The 12,892-nt window shown below is 38.1% G+C and overlaps 1 protein-coding gene across 18 annotated transcripts in view; it reads left to right on the top strand.

The window, feature by feature from the left end:
* The window catches only part of LOC106052278 (RNA-binding motif, single-stranded-interacting protein 1-like), a 232,377-nt gene that overhangs the window by 167,948 nt on the left and 51,537 nt on the right, over positions 1-12,892 (top strand). Inside the window, exon 1 of one of the 18 annotated variants that reach the window (XM_056003610.1) lies at positions 1-617. The exons of 16 other annotated variants lie outside the window; for them this stretch is intronic. In XM_056003610.1, coding sequence (XP_055859585.1) covers positions 594-617 — 24 coding nt within the window. In that variant the 5' untranslated portion in view covers positions 1-593. Of the gene's footprint in view, positions 618-11,873; positions 12,162-12,892 lie in introns of those variants that run through there. One more of the 18 variants, XM_056003638.1, reaches the window with a different exon arrangement.

Below are 12,892 nucleotides of genomic sequence, written 5' to 3'. Positions count from 1 at the left end.
TCTGGCCATCCACCTAAACTATAAGAATAAAAAATACAAAAGTGATTCAAGCTAGCCAGCCATGCATTCAGCTCACCCTAACTTTCTCTTTACACACAAGCAGTACACACTTTGTCTTCCGAGAAGTGATCTCTGGATACAAACACATTTCTTTTTCTCTTGCATATCAAGTGTGGTGCTGAGGCGTGGACTTTACGTTGGGTTCGAGGACTTATCTTGCGTGTTGATATAAAAAAAAAGTTTTCCCCCCTCCCCCTTCTCCTACTAGCCCCTTGCCTGACCCTCCCCTCCGTTCACAAACAGGAGACCACGTCCAGGCCCGAGTCTCCGCTCCGTGGTGCTGGCATCTCACACAACCCTAACCTACATTTGTACACCACTCTACTTCTGCTTAGAGCTCAAAAACGAGGCCTGGTTCATAGCCGTGGAGCGGTTTTAAGTTAAGTCCTCGCTTAGTGCTCCGGACCAGAATAGCGAGCTGTATGTTACCTCCCCTTGTTGTAGTTGTCTTATTTCTTCTCGAGATTTTGTTTATTTCCAAACCCATCGGCTGGACCTTGTGGCGGTTATATTAAGACTTCAAACTCACTTGAATGTCGATTCTAGTACCAATAGTGGTAAGTACAGCTACTTTCTATGCTTCATTCATACTCATACCTTCCAACCCACATTCCTTGCTCGCTGTGTTTTTTTTTCCTTTCATTTTTTTGTTGATAATTTTGACCACGTTACTCTTCGTGACTTTACGTTATGTAGATCTATACGTATTTTTAGTTTTTTGTATGGCAGGGGAGATAATTCGCGTGAAGACAGGGGGTAGTAAGCCGGTGGCACAGGGAAAGTGTTTAGTTTGAACGGCATGAATGAACAAAGTGTTTTGAATGGTGACCTGTTGAGGTCAACCTGTGGATTGCAGTGATGTATGAGCTCTTGAGGTCAACTGCTTAACTCCGTTCTACTTGTAGATACGTGGATAGCCCGTGGGCGTAGCTCATAGCGTATTCGTTCCATCTTACTGGTCAAACATCTGTCCGTTACACTATCTATCGTCCCGACCAACTGCTCGTCCGTCGCTTGCATATCCTTTCATCCGACGACTTTCATTCTCTTCTCCCCACCTCTCTCTCTCTCTCTGAAAGTATGTGTAAGTCGGCCCACGCATAACCCATCCAGGACACAATAGCATTCTGCCTAAAGACCTACATAGCTATGCAAATATCCGTAGCACACACGGACACTCGAGTATTGATTCAGTTCCCAAGTGTGTCAACATATAATGTTACGAGCACACAATAAACACATTCTCATTTACACACTGTAACAGATAAGCCTGTGTTAAGTCAATTGCGCGTTGCCCACTGCATCAGTGATCACTTGATGCGTCTTGGGAGACCCTCATAGCGGTATTTATCTAGTTGTTTTTTTTAAGACACTGTCCAGACTTAAGGCTATCTTATCTCAGACTATTTTTTTCCCAGTTCACAATCTAACTTTCCTTCTGGCTATCTTGACTTTAAATTGGCCAGTCATTCGTTAGGACACGCCACTCAAGTCAAATTATGATATACTGCATGCCAGTTAGGAATGGTCGTTCAGATTCAGCCTTCAAGAAAAAAAAAAGCGTTAGTGGCTTAGTAGATATTGGTAAAGGGTCAATGAAATAGAGAATGTGAGCGGGAGGTTACGTCACAGTAATACATCAGTCAGAAAATATCACTTTACAATTGTATGTATTACTCCTTTCATTATAAGTATATTGATACAGTATATATTTACTAATGTATAAATCTCATTCTGGCTAACGCCATAGTGCATAAAGATACTTCCATTTATTATCTAGATCTCTATTTAAATTTGACGTAGTTCAGTATTCACTCAGCTCATCTTCCTGTGACTACTTGAACCTTACTGTCAGCCGTCTGCTTTTGGCTAAATTTAAATTTGTATTTTTTTTAAAAAAAGCTAATTGCCTCCCCTTGGCTTGGTAAATATATATTCAAGGGGTAGATAATCTTTCGCGTAGTATGTGTTGGTACAGGCAGATAGCAGGGATGGGGGAGGGGGGCACTGTGGTTGGGTGGAGGGATAGTGACGCCAGTGTGTGCTGGATATCGCAGCAGATTGCCAATACGATGAAACGCGATACAGGTTAAAAAGGCGGTACCGGGGGAGGGATGGGGTGGGTAAGACATTTAATACCCAAAAGCCCAAGTCCACATAATATATTACCCTGTCCCCATAACTAAAAAAAAAAAGTACACTCAACTCTACACCTTTCGAAGTGTGTGTGTGTGTGTGTGCTCGCTGTTTCAGTCACACATGGCTAACTCAAATAAGACTTTTTTAAAAGTATTTTATAACTAACTTGAAGACAGAAGGGGAGGGAGGGCTCCACCCCCCCCCCCCCCACACACACACAAGGTGGGGTGGTGGCTTAATGGAAGCGACTTCATTCATAGTTTAGATGACAGGAAGTCAAATCGCTCCAAACAGCCTTAATCTGCTTCTAAATAAAAATCTCTGCACCGAAATTAAATAGCTTTTTACATTTTTTCTTTAAATTTTATTGAGCAAACAATTTTGTAGATACACTAACAGTATAATCACAATTGTTTTCATAACAGCAGATTTCAATATATAGAAAACTTGCACATTTCCATAATGGCCCCCACCTCCTCCATTGTTTCTCTTTAAAATAATCTGCACGTTTATAGGAAGTCCCCCCCCCCCCGGGTAAAGTTTCCAAAGTCGTTCTGTTGTAAAGACGCTTCCTGTCAGCTTGTTAGAATGATGTTAAAATTATATAATTTAAAACTAATTTGAGTGACTGATCTAAATTATATCACTTCCGGTTCATGTTGCCGCTAATATTTTTTTCCCAGCAATTTTTTTAAACATAATTAATTAGTGTGTCATTCAATATTAAGGATTTGATTTACTTTTTTTGGGGGGAGAAGGAAAAAAATACTAAAATGTTTCATATCCCATATTGAAGCACATTCTTAGATTTATGCTTTGATCAATAGCTTTTAGGTTTCTTGTAGTTCCATATTTTAGATAGATCAGGCTATGTTTGGCTAGCTTACTTCGATGACAGGAAGTAGTTTTAAAAAGTAAAGCATAGCTAGAAACCATAGACATATATATATATAGACTGGACGATAAAGAACAAATTATTATCGGAAATATTTGGGAAAAGATAAGTTTGTAGATCCACATCACAAACCTATATATATTTGCCTATGTCTATGATTATGAAACAAAGACAAAATATTGGGAATATGGCAGTTTTGTACTTTTCAAAACTAAAGATCAAAGGTATATATTGGCTGAAATGTTAGTCCTAGAATTTATAGCTCAATCGCCGCCATTTTTTTTTTCACATAGATATAGTACATAAAACATTTTTGACTTCCCCCAAATAAAAATAACTTCCTACTTCCAGTCTATATTTATTTATGTCTATGCTAGAAACATAGTCATAAATAAATATAGACTGGCCGATTAAAGAGTTTTATGAAACGAAAATTTGTGACTTGCAATTTTGTGTACTATATTGTACAGCATTTATGAGCAGTATAAAAGTTAAGTATTCATATCTATTTCAGCCATAACCTATATAAGTATTACAATATTTTTACTAGTGTTTTGTTTAATCTCTAAGAATGAAGATCATGCAATTTTTCATCATTCGGAAATCCGAATACAATAGATATACATGTTTTCAAGTTACATGAAGTTACTTCCTTCGGCCAGTCTATATTTATTTATGTCTATGGCTAGAAATTAAGGAAATAAGTTTTCGTTTTAAACTAAAGCCTTTAACATTTTTAAAAGTCTAGGTATATTATATATATAGAGGTCCGTGGTTCACTCTCTGGAATTCCTTCATTGCTTACACACGCATCTAATCAATCTGCACTGCATCATTCAGCAATATAAGCGTACATAAAAATAGTGTGCAACTTAAGGTGCGAAACTCTCCATGATCTTAAACAAAACCAAACCTCATTCACTTTGACACATATCTGTAAATCTCTCAAAATAAAACGTTTTGTTTCATATACATTTGAATCTTCTTTCTAATAAAGCATTTCAACTTAAAACATAAGAGTACTCATGGGAAGGCAGAAATCGACTCAATGTGCTCATCATTTGCATATCGCGTGGAGCACATGTGTGTGTGTGTATAATTGTTGGGTCTGACAGCGTACTGTTCACACTTTAGGAGAGGAAAAAAGCTGAAAAGGGGGGGGGGGAGGTCGTATAATAGACGCAGTGCTAACGTGCAACAATGTTGTGACATGCAACCCCCCCCCCTCCCAAACCATGTTGACACTGACAAATGTCAAGAGTGTCAAGGCCGATGTGTACACCACGTCTGCTACACCTTAGCTAGTTTTTTTTTAGAGGGAATCTTTTAAACCCGATTAAAACATTTTCAGTCTCAACAATTCCTGTTTCAGCCTCTAGAATTCATTGCTCTCTATACCGCTGCTCACTTCTATTTTCGGATTATGCTAATCGCCCCCCCCCCTCCCCAGCCGTCCCATCCTCCGGTGATATCACTAGGGAGTCTATTTTAAAATTCATCTTTATGTAAATATCTTGGCTTGCCATTGAATGGTCGTTATACGAGCCCTATCTTTGTCTGTATGCCCAGGTTTATCTCTTTCCTTGTCAATCAAACTGGATTCTTTTCTTTTATCATTGCAAACACGTGTGCGTGTGTGCGCTCGAGTTAGTCAATGCATTTAGGTGTAAAGACTACTCTACCCACCTGCCTAATCCCCTCTACTATGCATAGAACAGGCCAAGTCGTAGTGAAGTGTTTACTAATAGGATTCACGAAATTGACTGTGAGCTAAACAGATAATGCGACATAAAAAGATTATGCAACTAAATAGAAACCATAAAAGAGCACTGAATTCAATAGTACTATTACAATTATTTATCTAACATTGTCATGGTAACCTATACAAATCTAGCAAGTCACTCAAACATAATAATGTAATGTAATGACAACATCGAGATCTCGGTACTTAATTTTCCCACTCGCCGTATCCAACAACTTACTAGACCTGTCAGATTCGATCATAATGCACTATTGAAATGTCAACATTAGCGTTCACAGAATGTTACTCTATTAAATAGATACTACAACCCCCCTCTCTTATATATGTTACTCACCAATACCAAAATAAAAAACATTATTTCCCATTACGCTTGCTCATAGTTCTCCGTGTAATTACTTTCTAGTACGGTACACAAAGGAGGAGGGAAAGAGAAAGGTCAAAACCAGTCCGATAGTCACTTTTCGTTAACCATTGCTAGTATCTTGCCTTTCCCGCCCCCGCCTCTACACACCTCAGTGAAGGACCATCGATTGACTTGGGTCGATAGGTTTTGTAGTAGCCAAGCATATGACTAAACTTCGACCTGGCTTCTGTTTGACTTGAACCAGACCAAGGGTGTCTTTTTGATAATTATTTTTGGTTTTGTAACTTAAGTATTATGTAAATATCTTGAAAACAAACAAAATCTATGACATAACTTTTTTAACGGGTACAAATTTCCCTCTTTGACTGTTTTGACAAATGTTTCAGCGCTATATAGCAGTAGCTTCTCTCTGTAACTGATTTAACCTCTGAAATGGTTTTTCATTTTAACTTGTGCTGTTTCAGATGTAAGAGAATTCTTTAACCAACCTCTGTGTCTGGTCTCAACCTCTGTGTCTGGTATCAACCTCTGTGTCTGGTATCAACCTCTGTGTCTGGTCTCAACCTCTGTGTCTGGTCTCAACCTCTGTGTCTGGTCTCAACCTCTGTGTCTGGTCTCAACCAGAGTTGTTTTTAAAACCTACTGTTATTGTTACGAATATTTTTGTTGTTGTTGTGATTTTGTTTGTAGTTTATGTTGTTGTTGTTGTTACATATCTCCCATTAAAGTACATCGTCAATCGTTTAAAAGTTGAAGTATTTAAATTAACATTACATGCACAAAGTTTGTTCCGCTCCTGGTTGATTTAAACTTGTACTTTTCACAACTGTCCATGCAAACAATTCTCTGCAATGTTATCTTGCCCGCCGAGACTTTGATCGCCAACCTGGAAATTTAATTTAAGTTTAATGAATTAAATCACAATCTCGAATCAAACGAAACCGATCCATCGAGCTTATTATCCATAACAAAATCTGGTCCAACCTGCGTCAAGTTTTTAAAGCGTTTGACTTCAGAAAGTCTTTAACAAAGTGACATCTTACTTTTTAGGAACCTTATTAAAAGTGGGAGGGTCTGGAATGCAGGCTTTGATTACATCGAGTACATGTAAATGCCAACGTGGGTGTAATTAATGGATCATGTAATCAAAGTGTAATGGCATTTATTTTCTTTGGACCATTTCCTAGTTCTTCCATTTCATGTGCTGTCTCTTTCTGTATAGCAGATGTTTACGATACACTAAATGTAAGTGTCAAGGACGCAGAATTGAGTTTCAATGTTGCGAAGAGCTGAGAAAATTGGATTATGCAGCTAAAAAATAACTAAAAAAAAAAAGTTTATCATTTATAGTTATAGTTGCGCCACAGATGAAAATCTCTCATTTGAAAGTGTATAGTATGAAAGCACTCTTTAGGGGCATGACAGGCCCTAAATTGTGCGAATGTGCAAAATACCACAAATCTTAATTATCCATAACAATATTTCTTTCATGTGTCAATACGAGGTCAAAACCATTTTTTTTTCTGAAGTAATTTCTTCTTTTTTCTAAGTTCTCTTACCATTCTGTTTTATTCTGCCAGATATGCACTCACGTTTCCCGACACCATTGTTTCAGATCTATGATACAAGCATTTCACTGACTATTGTAAGGGATACCGCTAGGCGTAATGCTGGACTGAGCCAAACGAATATGTTGTATTTGTTCGCTATATCTGATTACTAGTCTTTGAAGACCTAAGTATCGAAAAAGTTCAGATTAAGCCTTTTACCAAAGTTTCCATATATATACTTTCACCATTCGTGAAAGGGCTCTAGTGGGCTACCATATTGTATAGTTTGAAGTATGGATAGTTTTAAATTGTAGTGAGCACCAAAAATAAATTTAAAAATAGCCTCAGACTTTTCGCTTCAGCTTAAACGTCCAGTGCTGATTACTCAAAGATTTCAAAAAGACTTCCATTTTAAATCTAGGTCGTCTCTCCTTAGTTCTAAAACTGTTGAAATCTTGGCTTATACTCATAGCTAATCAAAGCAAGGGGGCGCAACTGACACAAGTTATAACATTTCCTGTCATGACATTTACAACCGTTGCTGCGCACCCGAACTCTCCCCCCCCCCCCCCCCCCAACTCCCAAGATTTTTTTTTTTTTGCAACATGTAAAATACTTACTTCCCAGAATACAGAGATGGGCTTGCTTCCCTCTGATTGCTCGGGTTGGAAAATATTGTCCAGACGAACTTTAAAAACTAATCTAATCTTGACGTAATGCAGGGAAGTTAAACCTTAGAAAACATGGCTATGGTTAAAAGTCAATGAAGAATCCGCATCCGAACGTAACTGTGAATATAAGCAGAAGACATTTTTAAAAGTTTTGGTCTATGAAATTTCGAATTACTTCCAGTGGCCTTAAAGACCTTCCTCTATGGCGGAAAAGCTATAAATAACTTTTTTTTTGGTGCATCCGGTGACGCAGTAAAGGAAGTGTTAAGCTATGCGTCTTTAAAAAGTCTATCATAGTTTTTGTGCTCTTTTTACGAAAAAATCCAATTGTCCAAGCTCTTTCGTTTGAAACACACGATTTCACTCTAGTCTATGTAGATCTAGTCCAGCGTTAGCAATAGTCAATCTCGTTTAAACGTTTTTCTACATGATTTAGTTTTTAGTGAAAATATTGTTAACTGTCTCATCCGTAGGGAGGCTTGGTGGCTGAGTGGTAAAGCTGGGGGTTCCGGGTTTGAATCCTGGTGAAGTCTGGGATTTTTAATTTGGGGATCTTTGGGCGCCTCTGAGTCAATAGTTGGGAAAAAGTAAAGACGGTTGGTCGTTGGGCCACAGAAACAGATGACCTTTATTTACATCATCTGCCCCAAAGATCGCAAGGTCTGAAGGGGGAACTTTGCATAGGGTTTCCTGCACATAGTGTATAAGCGCTTTCAATTTAGAAATGTGAATGTTGATAAAAAAAAAAGGGTCTAAGTAAAGGTAAGAATGTGTTTGGTTGGAAGAGCTGGCGGTCACATTGAATTACGTACACTTTGGGTTTGCGATATCTCGACGCGTTTACACTACAAAAATTAAACCAAAAAAACAACAACAGCATATGCAGAGGCGGATCAAGAGCACAGAGACAGAAATAGTTGTTCATGGAAACGGTTATGTTAAAAGTGGGGATTGGAGTTAACGGGACTTACTATCCATAGAGAATGTCAGTTCCGTCCCGTGCATCTATTTTTAGAATGTGGAATTTGATTTTTATGTTATCGAAAAGTGATATCAAACTCCATGAAAAGCGAGGCATTGTACTGGACCTTCCATCCTCTAATCAAAGACCTAAAGGAAAAGGATTGTCGTGATAGAACACCCGTCAATGTTACTGAGATGGACAGGGGAGATAAGAAACTAAATCCGTAGACAGTGTGATGTATTATTTTATCATTGTTCCATTATTTTTTTTTTGGGTAACATCAGTACCATCTCAAAGAACAGAAGTGTTGCCTCCGGTACTAACGGTAGGACTATGACTCGTCCAGACCCACGTGCCGGCAAGATAAAACCAACACCGCATTGAATTCATTTCCTGCATTAGGATTGAAGCCCCCCACCCATCTGTCGAGCCCTCTCTTGTCTACGTAACCTTTCCTAATTACATTTTTGGACGAAATGTAGCAGCGGATTCATGCCGCCCTACACATCCTTACACCCCCTTTCCCCTCCACTGTTACCAATATCGTGCATCCTCCCACACACGCCCTCACACCCAGCTTTAGTTTCCACACACTCCCTCACACTCATCTTTAGTTTCCACACACTCACTGTCTTGAAACGAAAAAAAAACAACAAAAAAAACTCCCTCACCTGTACGGATTATACATAGATCGAAATAGTGTAAAGAAAACTTCTCTGCACTTATCTACATAATATACTAACATAGCGGGAGTTTAAAATAGCTAAAGGATGAAGAGACTGCAGCGGCTGCCTTTTTTTTTTAATACCAAGTTTTGATTTGAAACTGACTTTTAGGTCCAGGGCTAAGAAACTGGGAGGTACATGAGTTATGGGGAAAAGATATATATTTATATATCATATTAAATTGTGATAAACTGAATTTCTGGCGTCAGTGAGGGGACTTGTTTATTTAAAGATATAGAAATATCGGTTACAAAAAATATGTTGGACTACAGGAAAGGTGAACTTATTTTAAAATGGCGTCGACGAAATGTGAGATAACCTCTATATCCCGGGGTTCGCGTCTGCTCATTAAAATAAATTGAACAATAAATTGAACCAATGAAATAATTGCTTTTCAGTTATCTTTTTTTTTTTTTTTTTAAATCAAACTCTCAACCTAAATAAAAGATTTGATAAATTTAAACGAAACAATAATCACGAGGTTTTTAAGCGTAATATGAAGGAATTATAAATATCCTTTTGTTTTGCATGATTAAAATGATTATTAAATTGAGGCCAATATGGCGGAGTCCTATTCAAGGCTAACCTTTTTAAAAAAATATAAACGTTTAACCTGTTGGTCTGCATGTATTGAAAATGCCTTTACTAGTCTCTTTAGTTAAGGATCTTCTCGACATATAATTTTAGAACCACTCGACCAGGCCAGCGAGGTGAAGATAGTCACTTTTGGTAATAAAAGAACGCAAACAAACTTCTGTTACAATAAGGTGCCTGACATTTGGACAACCACCTCCTGGCGGTTCAACGTATTCTTTCCCCTTTTTTTTTCTTTCCTCCAATACCTCATCCACTACCCTACTCCACCCACCCACCAGTGTATCACACCCCAGGATGAAGACAACCGTCTCGTCAGATTTCTATTTCGTGGCATTTCACACACACGAGTTTGTGTGAGATGTTAGGTGGGGTGCGCGGAAACTTTTTTCCAAGGGCTAATGCAGCCTTTTGTTTACTCATTTGGATAGACTTAGCCTGTTGTCCTCTGCAACTCACACCGGTTGGGTTGACCGAGTATTGCCGACATCGCGTCTCCAGCCAAAATGAATGTGATATGACCAGGATCTAGAACACACCAGAACATTGTCTAGAACACACGAACACATTGTGTCAAATCGTACACGTGCTGTGAGCAGTGTCTGGATGTTTCCAGATACCAAAACTCGAGGGCACTATTACATCTTGAGATTGTATGTGAAACAACTTTCAACAAACATAAATATTAAAACCAGAATATATTTTTAAAATCTAAAATGTATATACTTTGTTGTTGTTTTTTTTTATTGCCTGCCCTTATATCTTCTGATGCGTTAATAACATTGTCTATTTGTATATTTCCTAGAGCATAAATTGTCCAAGCTCGTGTGATCTAGACATGCAATTAGCCTAAACGTTTTACCAAGATATTTGTTTGGGTAGGTGGCTAGACAGGAGATAATTTACAAGTGATCTGTTGATCAGGGCTTATTGTGACGTAACTATCTTAGCTCATGTAGAATTCTACGTCATTAGCTCAAATCTGGGTTTTTAAACTGAAGACGCCTCACGCTTGCTTCTCTTGCCTTCTGCTCATGTTGAGTATCTCTAAATTCTTGTGTGTCGATTTGATGTGCAAGCTTGTATGTGTGTGTGAACGTAGGCGTTGTAACAATAGTATGCGCCGTCTCGGTGTGTGCAACTTCCATGTCACTTCCGGGTCACTTCTCTCTGTTAGGTCCGCCATTGTTTTGCGGTGACAATGAAAAGATCACGTCAGCCCAGACCTACGATGTGTATGCACTAACCTGACTTACAGAATATAGAGATCAAGTTGAATTGAAACTTTTTTTTTTCCATATGTCTTTTCTTTCCTCAAAACATTTTTTCCTAGTTGTTTTCCCCTTTATTCTCCTGACATGCACACACACACACACACATGTGCACACACAGACAACTCTTATAGTCTCAGAAAATGTTAATAAGTTCGTTCAGTCTTTCAACTTAATTCAGAGAATTTCATTGTTAAAAGTGAATGAATTTTACGTTTACTGAGACCCCAATAGAAGCATTTAACACTGTGAGAAACCTAAAAAATGTTTGTAATCATGTCATCTCATAACGAACTTGACCAATGTCGTCCCAGTTAATGTTTTACTTCCACTAATGAATCGACATTGCTGTCTTACTAGCAAAGAGTTCAATCTCAGGAAAATTGGATAAAGTGGAGTCCATAGAAAGGATATAATGTGGCAGTTTCCTTGGTTACAGTACGAAGTCAATCTACTGGACTCTTCTTTTTAATAGATCGAAAACAAAAGGAAGTTAAGCTTGTATTCAAATATTTCTAACTGTTCCCGTTTACATTTTTTAAAATCGGGCTGCATTTTATTCTTTCTAGTTTTGTGTACACGGTCTTCGAAACTTGAGAATTTGGCAATAACAAGCTAAGTTGGGATGCACTGTCACTTTTGGTTCATTTTACTGGTATAGCACTACCATCAATAGAAGGGACATTGATATCGAATAAGGGAAATAACGTTTACATTATTGATATAGTTTTAAGGGCGGAGTTCTTCCCCTTTAGATAAAATAAACTTTTCTTGGTGCTTTCTAGTTTGAGAAACACTGATTAATATTTATAGCACTCTTCATTGCATTCGCTTTTTAATACATTTTGTTTTAGTATTTTTAACGTAGTAAGATTTGTTTCTTCAAATCACTATTATTAGCGTGTTGGCTAGTTTCGAGGTTTGGTTCTTTCAGTTCTCCAGCGACATTAAAGGATTTCACGTTTTTATTTTTTATGATCTCTTTCCGATATTTTGATTGTGTATATATTTCTGAGGGAAAACCGGTTGGTGTGTACCAGAGGACACACTTTTAGAAGCACTTGTCTTGAAGTGTGTGTCACTTTGTTGTTTTTTTCTGTTGGTGTGCGTCTGTGCTGGTTCAGTCATGACTCTTGGGCTGGTGGTTCGCAGACATTGCTTTTAAGGTAATTGTTTTATCTTAGTAATTAATTGACAAGAGCTTGACACCCCTTTCTCTTTTCTCTCTCTCTCTCTCTGTTTCCATTATTTTCTCTTTTTCATTTCTTTCTCTTTCGCCTTTCCAAGTCCTTCTTTCTTTCCATGTCTATCTCTCATTCGCCTTTCCAAGTCCTTCTTTCTTTCCATGTCTATCTCTCATTCGGCTTTCCAAGTCCTTCTTTCTTTCCATGTCTATCTCTCATTCGCCTTTCCAAGTCCTTCTTTCTTTCCATGTCTATCTCTCATTCGCCTTTCCAAGTCCTTCTTTCTTTCCATGTCTATCTCTCATTCGCCTTTCCATTTCCCCTTCTCCGCTTTCTCCATTACTTTCTGCTCTGTCTCCAACTCCCTCCCACCTCTCTCTCTGTCTGTTAAAACATATATAAGAACAAAATATAATAGAACTACTTGTGTTCCTCGGTGGAGTGCACTATGTACAAACACAATCATGTGTTTACTAGAAAGTGCAGGTAAATGCGATACAGCTGTGTAAAGACAGTAGCTAGACTTCTGAACTATAAAATATACCTATACAAATCTATACGTATTAAATCTAAACAGATACCCCCCCCCCCTTTTGCTCCCTACCATCAACACATCTGCAACACTTAGCAGCTCTAAATAAATCACCTTTTTCCAACCTGCTTAGGAGTCTTAGTTAAAAGTCGATCTAAGGTAGGATTTAAATTACATTGAT

The sequence above is a fragment of the Biomphalaria glabrata genome, chromosome 1 (assembly GCF_947242115.1).
Source record: "Biomphalaria glabrata chromosome 1, xgBioGlab47.1, whole genome shotgun sequence".
NCBI lineage: Eukaryota > Metazoa > Mollusca > Gastropoda > Planorbidae > Biomphalaria > Biomphalaria glabrata.
Note: the sequence above shows the minus strand (reverse complement) of the source record. Positions and strands in the feature narration are given on the sequence as shown.